Source organism: Fulmarus glacialis, unplaced genomic scaffold, assembly GCF_000690835.1.
Source record: "Fulmarus glacialis isolate BGI_N327 unplaced genomic scaffold, ASM69083v1 scaffold15813, whole genome shotgun sequence".
NCBI classification, from domain to species: Eukaryota; Metazoa; Chordata; class Aves; order Procellariiformes; family Procellariidae; genus Fulmarus; species Fulmarus glacialis.
Window position 1 is genome coordinate 10444 of NW_009201169.1, and position 13613 is coordinate 24056.

At 55.3% G+C, this 13613-nt stretch overlaps 1 protein-coding gene across 1 annotated transcript in view; it reads left to right on the forward strand.

The window, feature by feature from the left end:
* Positions 1-13613, forward strand: part of LOC104073914 (regulator of G-protein signaling 3-like) — a gene marked incomplete at its 3' end in the record, with an annotated part of 22218 nt that overhangs the window by 2520 nt on the left and 6085 nt on the right. The window contains exons 3-9 of the mRNA XM_009573853.1: positions 5605-5655; positions 7897-7955; positions 8653-8747; positions 9633-9701; positions 10478-10538; positions 12492-12582; positions 13272-13339. Of these exons, the coding sequence (XP_009572148.1) occupies positions 5605-5655; positions 7897-7955; positions 8653-8747; positions 9633-9701; positions 10478-10538; positions 12492-12582; positions 13272-13339 (494 nt within the window). The remainder of the gene's footprint in view (positions 1-5604; positions 5656-7896; positions 7956-8652; positions 8748-9632; positions 9702-10477; positions 10539-12491; positions 12583-13271; positions 13340-13613) is intronic.

The following is a 13613-nucleotide window of genomic DNA, read 5'->3' on the forward strand; positions in this document are numbered from 1 at the left end:
TCTTATGCAGAGGGAAGCTGGGTGCCCTTCCCGGGTGCCACTTTTTAAGCAGCAGTTTTCTTTCAAAGCTTCCGCTTGTTTTAGCGAGCAGGGCAGGCGATCGTGCGAGGTGCTGTTAAAGAGGCTGCAGGGAAGCAGAGAGGGTTACATGAGTGGAGCAGGGCGTCCCTTCCCTGGGCAGCCTTCCACCTTTTGCCTTGTAAGCGTCAAACTGCTGAGGACAGCCTGTAGGCTGAAATCCTCCTGTCTTTGTCTGTAGGAGTTATGCATGCCAAATAATGTGAGTTTTGTGGTGCCTCTTGGCTCTGTAACCAAGTCCGGGCCAAGCATTGTGTCTGCAGCCACAGTTCCCTTCACGGGCTGACCATCGCTGGTGAGATGTGGCGTTGCGTGTTCAGAAGAGCAGTGGCAGGACAGGGCCAGCACTACCCTCTCCATGTGGGTGACCAAGGAGAGGGTCTTCAACAGGGCTGGTGCCAGGGCCCGAGGTTGTAGATGGTGACCTCGGGGTGCTCTGCCTTGTGCCCGTGGGGACCTCCCGCCCAGGCATTTATCTGACACTGCTTTCCTGTGGTGAGAATCCCCCCGGGTGTGTGCACCGATGGTTCTTGGCTGTCCCAGTCAGGGCAAAACCTGCATTTTTCCTACAATAAAACAGAAAAGCGTTGAAGGAGGAGAAACCCAAATTTTCCATTTGTCGGAGATCATCAGTAAGGAACAGATTTTCCTGCCTGCTAGGTCTGCTCCCAAAGGACAACATTCATGTGTCCCCTCCCTTAGCCTGGCAAACTTCTCTCATGGGTGGGAACCTGCTTGATTACCATCTTGTGCTTGTTCATACCCGGTTTTTCCCTGTTCTCCTTGTGCCAGCTTTGTTCATCAGCTTGAACTGCCTCTCCTGGCCCTGCGGGGTCCAGAAGGACGGGGCCTGGGCGTCCGTTCTGCTGCAGCCCTGTCAGCCCGGCTGAGCCCTCCCTCCGTGATGGGGTGTGCACCCAGGAGCGGTGTGTGGGTCCTGTCGTGAGACGAACTGTCTACTCTTTTGTCTCCCTCTGGCCTTTCTCTGCGCCTGTTTTCACTTATATTAACCTGTACTGAACACAGGTGACCTGGACAAGCTGTGCCAGGGCCTCTCTGCTGAAGCTGTTTCCCTTAGTTCATGTTAGAGACGTATCAAGAGGGATAAACCCAGGGGATAATGTTTCTCTGACCCTCCGCTCTTGGAGCGAGGTAGAAATGCAGCCCAAGAACTTGCCTTGATAGGGGTTGTGTTTCTGCCCACCCAGGTCTGGAGGAAGGTTACTGACCCGTGCATCTGTGAAACCGCGACTGCTGCCACTGAGCTGGTCTGTCCCAGTGCAGACGTTGGTACAGAAATCCCTTCCACCAGCTCAGGCTGGATCGGCTCTTTCTGGCAGCAGCTTCCCTCTCTGATCCCGGCCCCATACAAGCACTGGCATTGCTACAAAGCCGATGAGTGCTTCCCCGGCATGAGCAGGCTGGGACCCCCGTGGGGTCAGACAGGCTGGCTGGGGCGTGCGATTTATCCCTTCATGTGCTTTGGAGACGCTTGGGAGCAAATGCATTAAGAGAGACATGTCATCTGTTCCTCATGGGAAGGAGAGGACCTTTCCCACCAATACTCCCATTCTACTAGGGGCCAATTTGTGGTACTTCTGAAAAAGGCAAAACTGCCCATTTTCTCCCTGCTCTCCTCTCTTTGGTGCTGGTGTAGCCTGTGACACGGGCCACGGACACTGTCCCTGCACAGCAGCAGCAGTGCATGCCATGCACGAGGCCACGGTCCTGTCTGGCCTGATCCTTCATCATGCAGAAGCCTTGTCCCCATGTGCTGCCCCCGGAGCCGAGCAGCCCCAGCCATCCCCAGCTGGGCGTAGAGCTTCCTCCCCCCGAATTACCCAGCACAAAAGCTTCCTTTCTCCTCCCCAGGGCCCATTCATTACTGGGCTGACTCCTCGTCATGCTTGGTTAGACGGGGGCATTTTGCTTTCGTGTTTTAACGGTTGTTACATGCTAATAGGGGACCAGCGAGAGGGTTCCCACAGCATCAGAGATCTGGAGATAGCAGAAAGGTTAAAGTCTTGGTCCAAAAGGCTGGGGTGGCATGATGAAACTGGGGGACAATATTCTCACTGTTGTAAATCAGTATTAGCTTCAATAGAGCTGTCCTAATTTACCCCACCTGGCTCTTGCCTTTACTGTCTCACCTTGCTCTCACTTGCACATGTATACATGCACATAAAGACATGCATTTCCACATGTGCACACGTGCTCTCAAACATGCAGATGCACACATGGACATACATGTGAGTTGGAGAGAGATTTGAAAAATTTCTGTCAATGTTTTTTGAGTGAAAAATGAGATATGAATTCTCTGAATTGTTTCAGGTTAAAGAATCCCATAAGATATCCCCACCCCAGCAAACCTAAGCCCTTGGGTGTGTCTTTTGCAAAATGAAATGTTGGTTTTTAATGTGAAAGATGTTTAGATGTCTGTAAATGATGTTTACAAGTTTATTTTGTTTGTTGTGTTTTGTAAGCTGGAAAAAAAGTGAAAATGGGATATTTTGCTTTGGACTAAATGAAACGTTGTCCTAATGATGCTTTCAATCTTTTGATTCTTCAGGAGCGTTGGGACATGTTTAGTTTTGGGTCGGTCCAGAACAATTACACAGATTTCAGACCCTGCATCACCCCTAAAATCTGCACATCCTACCCAGGCTGGCAGGCGGCCGTTCCCTGGGAACCCCCTTGGGAAGGCATTCAGAGGGGCAAAGCCCTCCGTGCCCGAGCGGGGCCAGCGAGCTGAGGGCTGGCAGCCTGCTGCACACCCCAGCAGCATTTCACCCAGACCCTGGCAAACGCTGTTGTCGAGTCTTCGTGCCAGTTTCAGTATTGTGGATAGATTGTTAGGGCTGATACAGAGTCGCTCGCGCATGGGAAAGCGAGTGTCTGACTGTAAGTCAGCTGGCAGAGCAGAGCTGCCGCCCTGGGACCCGTGCCCTCCTCAGCTGGGGTTTACACGTGTGGCTCTCCAGGCGCTGGCCTCCCGTGCAGGGTCTATGACTGGTTGGGTTTTCAATGCTGGGAATCAGTTCTTGGCAGACAGGTCCAGGCAGTGCTGAAAATCACAAATTGCAGCTCCAGGTAAGAGGTGGGAGCTGAGGGATCTGGCACGGGCATTTCCAAAGGCAGTGGGGACTGCAGGTTGGATTTGGAGCTGTGTAAGAGCTGGATTTTATTCTCAGCTCCGCTTCAGAGCGGGCTGTGAGCAGCGTATTCTTCTGCAGTTGTGGGTGCTGTGTGGGCTGTTGTGGACAGTGCTGTGGCTGTTGTGAGCAGTGTGGCTTCTACAGTTGTGGACGCTGTGTGGGCTGTGAGCAGTGTATTCTTCTGCAGTTGTGGACACTGTGTTTGCAGGTGGTCACTTTGCCTGTCGTGAGCCAAAGGCGTGTTTGGGATGCCTCTTCCTTCCTTCTTTCTTTAGAAATAATCCTCCCGTCTTGTCCTTGTGCCTCTGCAGAGGGGTTTCTGGATTCAGAGGCTGGCCTGAGCTCCCCTGGCCTGTGTACTTGGTTTTCAGCTGACTCTGTCCCGGACAGACAAGCTCATGAGCACAGAGGTTGGATCTACCCGCGTAGTCCACACTGGGAGCAATTCCCCAGGAGGATGCTCGGGCTGAGCTGAGTTACCCTGGTCTGCTCCCTGTGGAACCCTGGTCTGACACTTCCCTGGCTCCAACCCTTCCACCTCCTCTCTCTGCTCTGAGTCCTCCCTTCCTCTCTCGCCTTAGGTAGCTTAGAAGGCACTGATGGGTAGAAATGTGGCCCGCTGGGCTGCCGTCTCGTACAGGCGGGCTCTGCAGCACCCATGAGGGACTGCTGAGTCCCATGGTGAGCTCTTGCTGCTGTGCTGTGCTAATCCACATGGGGAGAAGCCTCCTCCTTAAGGGCTGCCTGTGGAGTGCGTTAGGTCCTGGGTCCTCCTTTAAGGAGTCAGATCAATCTCCTGCTCCAAGAAAGATCCTGTCATTCGCTCCAGGTGCCAGATCTTGGCACTTTGAGCTTTCTTTCTCTTCTATGTTATTCTCTGCCCCATTGAGGGGCAGAAGTGGATGCCCCTGTACTCTTATGAAGATCTGCTCTTTTGGCCTGTTAATGACTGTTGGAACCATCCTGCCTTTGATCTCTTGACCGTGCTCCTCGCTCTCTCACGATGATGATGATGGGCAGCAGCTCCCCTGGCAGTGGGGAACCAGGCACCCCGGGCAGGCAGGTCCTGCTCCCTGGCTTGGTGGATGGCTAAGCCAGTGCATCAGGAGCAAGGGGGATCTCCATCCAGACTTGCTCCAAAGTCATGTTTCTTTCATGTAGCTCCTCAAGGCTCTCCCCTACCATCACCTCCTCAATCAAAAGCTCTCAGTGCTGTTGTGCAGGGAGCCAGGCACTTCCCCGGAGGTGCTGCGTCTCTGGGAGCCAGGTCCCGCTTGGTCCCACCCTCCCCGGGCTCTGTGGCAGAGGGATTGCAGGATGGTGGAGCGTTGCTCTTTGCTGGGGGTTGGCTGCTCCTGGCCTCGTTGGCCACCTGACAATTATTCAGTGTCAAAACACATGACTGAAACCATTCTCGTTTAATCCTAGATTAAAGCAAGTATTGACTCCTGGTTTTAGGAGATTACCTGTCTGCTCACCAACCCGTCCTGTCTGGGATCCCCAGGAAATGCAGGAGGCTGCAACGTGGGAGCTCTTGTTGTGCTTTGATTCCTGGGGGCTGGGTTTGTGCTGCGAGCAGTGCTGCGTTAGTCCTTGTCGCTGCGTCTTCTCTGCTCGACAGTGCCATAACAAACTGTTGCTGGACGTGACAGTCAGCGAAGGGATTTTAAGGCTTTCCCATTTCCCCAAAACCACGCCGGACAGATGAGGCACGCAGTAGGGCAAGCAGGGAGGAGGCGTGCGTGGAGCGAGGTCCCGCGGCAGCGGATGGATGAAAGGGGGTTAGTGCCTGGCCCAGGCTCCCCCAGCGGAGCCAGCCTTGGCTGACCCTGCGCCGGCATGTTCCTGCCACCAAAGGCACCGGTTGTCCTTGGCCTTCATCCAGGCCGTCTGTAACTTGGCCCGCTGTCACCTCCTGCAGGGGTGACAGCCCCTTGCCCGCACAGAAGCTCAGGGGAGAGGCAAAGGGGAAGTTGAATCTGGGCTGGGGGCAGGATTTGAGCACGCTGCATCTCCCTGTTAGACGAGGGCTAATTCATCCCACAGCGACTGTTTCATCGCGGTGCTCCCACTTCCCGTCTGCCACGGGCTCGTGCCTCCTGCCATCAGAGTTTACTGTGCGCTGAGAAAAAAGTGTTCAGGTTTTCCTGCAATGTTTTTTTTTGCATCTGGAGCCGTAAGACTTTCTCGGTAGCAGAAGATGTTTCCTCCTACCTCTTTCCCCTGGGCTCCCTGAGCGATGTCCCCGTGCACAGGGGTGGGGAAGCAGGATGGGTTTGGCCTCAGAGCCGCGGGGTCCCTGCGCTGCGGAGTGCCAGGGGCGGTGGGCGAGCCCTGCCTCCTTCACCGTCTCTCCTCTCCTTTCCTCCAGGCCAGCTGAAGCTGTCCGTCGAGGTGCAGGACCGGATCCTGGTGCTGCACAGTGAGTATCTCCCTGGGGTGCGCGGCGAGGTGGCCCCAGAGCCACGGTGGGCTAGTGATGGGGACAGCACTTCCGTGCCCTTTCTTCAAGCTCTTTGGAGCTTCATGGCAGCTGTTGGGAGCAACTCTCTGGTAGAGTGGCACAACGGGGAGCTCTTTGTCTTGGAGGCCAAACTGAAATGTCTGGAGACCTTCATTTTGGGTGACCATGGTGTGTTTTGCGTCCACCTGTATAAATTTTTTCTTTAGCCCCATGTGAAGAGAAAAAAGGCAAATATAATTTGGAAAAGAAAATCTGAAATGTTTTGTCCCCACCGAAACGTCTTTTACATTGGCCAAAACTGTTTGGCACATTTGCCAGGATTTCCAAATTGTTCCATTACCTCCAGATGCTGCATTTTTTTCACACCAGCAATATTTCTTCAACAAAAATATTTCACCTGGTCCAGGCTGGGGTTGCTGTCCCTCAAGCCATGGCATGTCCCACTGGGGACAAGCGATGCTTTTCTTTCTCTGGGGACTCTGGCCTGGCCACTGCTGGGTACCGATGTAGCAGAGCGATGCAGCACCCGGGACACTGGCTCCGTCGCAGTCAGGAGGCAGGTCCCAGGGAACTGCGTCGCTGCAGCTTTAATGGCATTCATTAGAAAGGCCAATGAGAGTATCAGAACTAGCTCTTTTCTTTAGGAAAAACCTGTCTGGAGACACTTGGGGGGCCCTTTAGGATTGCTCCCGCAGTGAAGGATGTGTGTGTCCTGGTCTTCTGGCACAGAGCTCTTTCTACCAGGGGCTCGTCAGGGCTTCATGATGAGTAAATGGTTAAAGAATCAAGGAAAAAGCCAAGAGTTTGAAACGGTCAGAGTAAATACTTCCTCCCTGTGAACAGAGCAGGCTTGTGGCTGCCCTGGATTTGGGCTCTGTAGGGTGAAAGGGACTCCCAGTGCCCTTGGGGGTGGCCATGCTTTGGGGGAGGAAGGCACCCCCATCCCAGAGACCTTCGCGGCAGGGCAGGAGGGGATGGAAAAAGCTTTCTCTTGAGCAACATCCCACCTTAAAGCTCAGCCTCACCCCTGCCTGGATGTAATGAAATGGGGGCAGAGGATGGCCTGAACCTGGTGAGGCCGTAGGGACTGGCCGAGCCACACGCAGCCCCTGTTCTCCACTCGGCATCCACGAGAGCTTGCTGCCTTTTTCTGGCCCTGCAGGCAAGCTTTGTAAAGAAACAACAGCAGGAAAATGTGTTGTGTGGTTGTTTTTTTTCTCTCTCCCTCCAAGCTGTGTGTGATTCTGAGGGTCTGACATAGGCTTTTTACTCCAAATCCCTCCATCTGGAGCAGCCCCAGCGTGAGCTGGATGCGAGTCACTGTCTCGTTCTGATGCTGTCTCCAAAAGAGGGTCTGGGAAGAGGGAAACAGTCCCGCAAACAGGCAAAGAAGGCTCAAGGTCTGGCACCCGACATCCCGCTGCATGTGCCGGATGGTCAGGGTACTCGGTGTACCCCATCGTCTTTAAATCCAAAGCAGGTCTGGCTGGAGGAGGAAGCTCTTGGTGCAGCCTGTCCTGGAGGAACCTTGCAAACTGCTTCGTGAAGCACCAGAGGGTCTTGCAGAACCCCTTTCCCCTCGTGCACTGGGGTTTCTGTTGGGCTGACCATGTTTATTAGGAGCACATATCTGTCTCTGACAAAGGCAAAGTCCCTGCTGCCTTTCCGGGCTTGTTAGGAGGGAGCTTAGCCTCATTCCGACAGCCCATCCTGGGCTGTCCAGACTCTGCTGCACATCTATTGCCTCCAGCCAGACGGCTGGGAAGCACAGGGTTCCCAACTGTCGGCAGTGGTGCAATGCTGAGTCCCTGCTGGCGGGGCTGCCATCAGGATGCAGCCATTGATATTTAACTTGATGATACATTTGGCTTCGGGGCTGGGAGCCCAGAGCCGTGTGGAGTCAGGCAAATGAAATGCAATTTGCCATCCGGATGCTGAACTGCATCTTCCAGCAACCTCACCCACAGACGCTTGTATTTATAGCACGAGTATATTAAAGAAAAAATACTATAAAACCCTTCACCCGTTTGTGGGTGCCCAGTGAGACCAGGCTGCTGGGGAGGTGTGCGCAGGGTTCTGTTGGGGTAGGAGATGGGTTCGGCCCCACAAGGAGGGAGCACCCCATGGAGCAGGGCGCTGCGGCGTAGAAGGATGCCTTCCCTGCTGCTTTGGGGCACGACTGTTTCGTTTCCTTTCCAGTCATGGAAGCAAAAGGTCTGATGGGAAAGGAGTACCGGACATGCGACTCCTACGTGAAGGTGGGTTCTCCTGGGGCTTTGCTCGGGGAGCTTTGTGCTTTCTTGGGATTTTGTGGTTGGCTTCTCCAAGCATGCTCTGGGCTGCCTGTCCCTTCCCTTTCCTCTTCTGTCCTCCTCTGGCCGAGCATCCATGGCATGCAGGGAGGTGGCTGGTCTCTTGACTGGCGCTGGAGGGCTCACAGGTTTTGTTGGCACGGTGTCTGTGTGGAGCCAGAAAAGCAGAGGACAGGACCCTGCTAAGGGCTATGTCAACCATTCATTGCAAGAGCATCCCACTGGGTGCCCAAGGGCTGGTGGGGATAAGCGTTTGGCCAGCACGGTGTGGCTCTGGGCTCTCCTGGAGGTCATATTGGCAGGCTGCTTCCACCACGGTGTGCACGGTGCAGGAAGCATCTCCCCTACAAGGGGACTGCAAGTCAGAGACCGGCCAGCAGCGTTTGTGTACATCAGTCTTTGATTTTTCTGCTCTTTTCCTTCCCTACCCTACCCCAGGGAGTTTTGTAACACAATTACTTGACACGCATAAGGTAAAGCGATCTAAACCACCCATTAGCACAGGCTCAGCTGGATCTTTGAGGCTTAGCCATCCATAAAAGTGGCTGTGCCGGTCTCCTGCCACTGCAGCGGCAGAGCTGGCAGCTGTGTGCCAGTGCTTGCTTTGAGAGTGCTAACACACTGCTTGTTATCCTCTATAAAGGTGTCGATTGTGCCAGATGCTGACTGGAAATGCAGGCAAAAGACGAAGACTGTGCCAGACAGCAAAAATCCTGTCTTCCACGAGCACTTTGTTTTGTGAGTATGATGGGGCAGAGGTAGCTCTGCCCCATCCGTCAGCGCCGTGTTCGCACTGAGCATGGGGGACCCACGTGGCCGCTGTCCTGGGGTACCCTCTCGAAGCCAAGGCCCCGTGTTTGCTTTTGCATTATGATCCATAATAAACACGCATCATGCATGAGCAAGTCTGCTGCTGAGATGAGGAGTGACAGACATTATTCCGCTGTTTTTTATAGCTGAAATGCCTTGAACTTTTGGGCAGAGCTCTGCGGAGGCTCACAGAGCTGTCAGCACACAGCATGGCAGCGACGCTCCCGCACAGTTGGACTTTCTTGCTGGGCAGGAGTTGGGCAAACACGCTCCATTTCCTAGACCTTGCGTCTGCAATAGTATGGGCATCAGTATGAATGAGGAAGGTAAAAGGATTTCCTATAGCTACAGCATGTCTCTGCATGGGAAAGGAGCTGTACGGCTTGTTGTGTTTTGGTAGAGCTTGTCATAGCTGGCTAACCAGTCTGTGTCAGACCTCTGCCCCCATGCAGCATTTAATCTGGCACAGGATAGTTGTTTCAGAGCATGAAACGTGGCTTGTTCCTTGCATTTACCCTTTGTTGTTGGATGTGTGTCTTTCTGCAAGATTACTTGTCCCCTTAAACCACCTGAGCGGTGTCCCCAGCGCCTGTCCTGGACAGGTCACATTCCTTTGCAGTTGTCCGTCAGGAACGGGTGAATTCGCGCAACAATGGCTTGTTTGAGGAGATTATCGTTTGGGGTGATGCTGTAGTGCTCTATGCAGAGAATGGAGGACAAGACCTGGCTCTGAGGAGGGCGAGGGGTCTCTGGCTGCGAGGGCACTCCTGGAGAAGGTCAGTGCTCATGGGATGTCCCCTCTGCTTGTTACAGCCTGGTGCAAGAAGAGCATGAGCAGAAACGTCTCCTGGTGACAGTCTGGAACCGAGAGAGAAATTCCAGGTAAGGGGCTGTCAGCCTGCCATACAATCTCTTTCAAATGGGGCTGGCGTGGCAGCAAACCTGCCATCTGCTCTGGCCACCCCATGTGAGCTCCTCCAGTGCCCCGGGCCTCGAGGGCTGGCCCTGGCATCAGGGCTGCGCTGCACGAAGGCTGCAGGTCGGTGAAGTGGGGGCAGCTGAGCAGCGGGGCTGGACCTGCTGGTGGGGCACCCCAGCCAGGGTCATTCTCATGGGCAGCCGGTGCTGGTGAGCAACACGCCGCCTGCAGGCTGGCGGAGAGGAAATCCTGCCCTTGCCGCTCTGTCGGCATTGCTGCTGCTTGGTAGCCATCAGCGGGACCAGCGCTTAAAAATCCTTCAGCCACTCACGCCTGCACTGCTGGCTAAAGCCAAGTGGGGCTGGAGCCTGGCTCTGGGCTGGGGACCTTCCCTACCTCTGGGGGCAATGCAGTGAGGAGGAAAGCCCAGCAGCAAGGGGTCTGGCAGCTCACAGGCTGTGCTGCCTGCTCAAGCAAGTGGCATCTGCCTCCTTGGCCAAGCCCCTGCCAGCATCAGGTAGGCTGGAGGCGACCAGGACGCTTCAGCCCAGCTCCTCCTTGCCCCCGGTGCAGCTGAGAGGTGTGGTTACACCATGCTTGCTCAAAGCATGGAGAGGGAGGCATGTCCTGGGCACTGCGGGGAATGTTTGCGGGGTCCCTGCAAAGGGGTGCACGTGGGGAGCTGGTCCCCGGGGAGTTTTCAACAAGTGTGTGCTGACGGTCTCCGGCTCTCCTGCAGACAGAGCGAACTGATCGGCTGCATGAGCTTTGGCGTCAAGTCCCTCCTGACTCTGGACAAGGTACCTCCGTGCAGCGCGTGGGACTGGGGCCTGGCGCTCTCAGGTCGGTGGGTGGATGTAGTGCATCCTCGGGGCAGGAGCAGGCATCTCCCACCGTGGGACGAAGATGCAGTGAAGGTGCCCAGGGAGTTCCCTGGTCCCATTCTCAGTATGGATGGCCACTGCGAGACTGATGTTGGTGTGACTGCTGGAGGCAGGGATGGGGAGTCTGTCAGAGGAGGATCCTAAGACATGGGACTGTCACTCCCTTCTGCAGGGACAAAAGAGAATAGCAGCAATTGGGGGTGCAGAGAGGTGGCCCCAGCGAGGGCTGCCTGCCCTGCCCGCAGCAGGGCTGCCTGGGGGACAGGGGATGGGGACAGCCTCGCTCAGGCTGCTGGCACGTCTCACAACTGACGCGTGGCCAAGTGGGTGCGGTGGTGGGGACGCGCTCCTCCAAGGAGGAGTCTGCCTGATTCCCTGCGCTCAGCAGCCAGGGCTTCACCAGCTGAGGTGGTGGGGGGGAGAGGGCAAATGCAGAGGTCTCGGGCTGTTCCTGGAGGCAGCGGTGCTGCCAGGAATCCATGTCCCCGCTGCTGCGGATTTGGTCACCGCACTGCTGCCCCAGCCTGGCTGCTGCTTGGTAAAACAGCTTTCACATCAGCTGCGTTCGCCTTCCTGAAGAAGCCTGCAAGGCTACTGCTGTTAGTGACTCCCACCGACCCACTAAACCGCGGAAATGTTTAGCTGCCAGTGGTCAGGGATTTCATCCCTGGACAGCCCTGGTCTGGTGTTGGCACATCAGACTATCTTGGCGAGCTGGAAGAGGTTCGTGAAAGTGTTAATTTCCACACCTCAGGTGATGTATTTAGCTCCTTTTTAACTTCTTGCTAGGGAGTATCTGTGGCAATGACCTGAGAAGAGGGTAAGAGGTAGCTTAAGCATGGCCTCCTCTGGAATTTGGACAAGTGAGATACAGCTTTTTTATAACAGTGAAGATAATTAGGCAGAGCAGCTCTAAACTGCAGCTCTCCCCAGGAAGAGCCTCTGCTCTGGTCATATTTGACCTCCCCAGAGATGTCCCCTCCTTGTCAGATTTTGGCGGTGAGTTTCACAAGGTGTCATTGTGTGCAGAGAGGATGGAGTGTTCACGTGTATAGCACCCACGCACAGCACCCTACTCTGGCAGTGGTGGGAGGAGGATGCTGGGGGTGTGTGGTCTGCCTGGGACGTCAGCTAAGGCTGAGAAGAGCTGGCCCTGTCTCCTGGGTGCCGCATGATGCTGCTGGGTATCTCCCCCTCTCCTCAGTTTCCTCATTGTGGATTTAAAACACTCATTTTAAAACGGGCCCCTTCCTCTGACCGCTGGGAACATGGTTCCTGCAACCGCAGCCAACTCCTGGGCTTGCTCAGGATGGTTGGTCCCTCCGGCTTCTGCCGGCTGCCTGCGGAGCAACGGGAGACAGCGGCAGCTCCCTGGAAGAGAGGCAAGGGATTGCCAAGGTCAGCTCTGTCCCCTTTGCTGCCCTGGCTGCATGGGTATGGGACGGGGCAAACTGAGCCCCACTGAGGAGCACCCAGCGCTGCTGAAAGCTGGTTTGGGCATCCTCCTCTGGTGATAAGGCTGGAGCCGTGCGCTCCCTGCGAGACTGCCGGCTGCTGCAAACACGGTATGGACAGTTTTACTGGAGACTGACTTTTTCTGCATCTTGTCTCCCTCTAAAAACCTAGAAGCTTGTTACTTCGGTGATGCTTGGTCCCTCCTTGCAGGGGTATGGAATTTTAATTGTTGCTGTATCCTAAGAGAAGGACTCCAGGCTGTGTCTCTGAGTGTGAGCGTGTCTGGGCAGCCTCTGTGTACCGGCCTGGGGCAGCTCCTGCAACGGGCCCCGTCTGGGGCTATGGGCAACCAGACTGAGTTAAAGGGGGGTGAGTATCTGCCCCCATATTGACAGCTTCTTTCCTCCCACCCAGGAGATCAGCGGCTGGTACTATCTCCTCGGGGAGGACCTGGGCAGGACCAAGCACCTGAAGGTGGCCACGCGGCGGCTGAAGCAGAGCAGAGGTGTGTCTCCCCACTGGGATGTCCCAGGGAGTGTTGGCAAGGTTTGGAAGAGGAGTCAATCTCATGTCCGTCTCTGTGCTGGCATGGAGCAGCCCCATGGCACCTATGCCCCCATGAGCACTTCTCAGCCCTGCGATGCTCAGTGGGCAGCGGGATCCCAAAAGACCGGCATGGGGGAGATCCTGGCCAGTTAAGCAGGCTCTGCACAGGCACCGAGCTCTCCCTTTCAACCCTCACTACTGCTTACCTGTGGCTGTCTGGGGCTCTCTGTGGGGACCCCAACTTTGCAGCCACATCTCTCCGTCTTGCTGGGCCTTTCACTATGCTGATTCCTGCCTCTCAGATTTGGGGCTGATCTCATGGCTGGATTCTGTTTGGCTCCTGGGGTCTTTGCAGGATGGTGGTGGGGAGCTTCTTCTCCTGCCTTGGTCTCCTTGCTGCTCTGCCAGGTTGTGTGGAGGAGGACAGGCTGGTATAGAGCAGGGTGAGACAGCAGTGCCTGTCCCAAATGTGCAACCACCCCACAGCTGCAGCCATGCAGGGCTGCCCCAGCCTGGAGGAGATGTGCCCATGACACGTAAAGATCTTATATATAGTGTGCAGATGCAGTGTGGGGGGAGGGGGATTGTTGGGAGACATGTGCTGTTGGGCTGATATGGCCTTTACCTTTTTTTTTCTTTTTTTTTTAGAGCCAATGCCGGGAGGTCAGGGTGCAGTGCAGGAAAGCCAGGATGCTGCGACCATGAAGCAGCTGAAGGTAGGTGTGACAGGGCTATGACCCACCAGGGGTGTGAAGACGTGGGGTCGGGAGCTGGCTGGCAGCGGAGCCTGCATGGAGGGGTTTCAAACGAGCCAAGGGACGGAGTATTAGTGAGGGTGATGCTGAGGTGGGAGCTGTGTCAGTCTCCCTGTCAACACCATGGCTTTTATAGGCAATTAGTTATCCCGGTTGAGCACCAATTGGTGGAGGTGGGTGATGTGGGTAGTAACCGCGCACTCACTCCCCATTGCCATACAGGGACCTCCTGTTT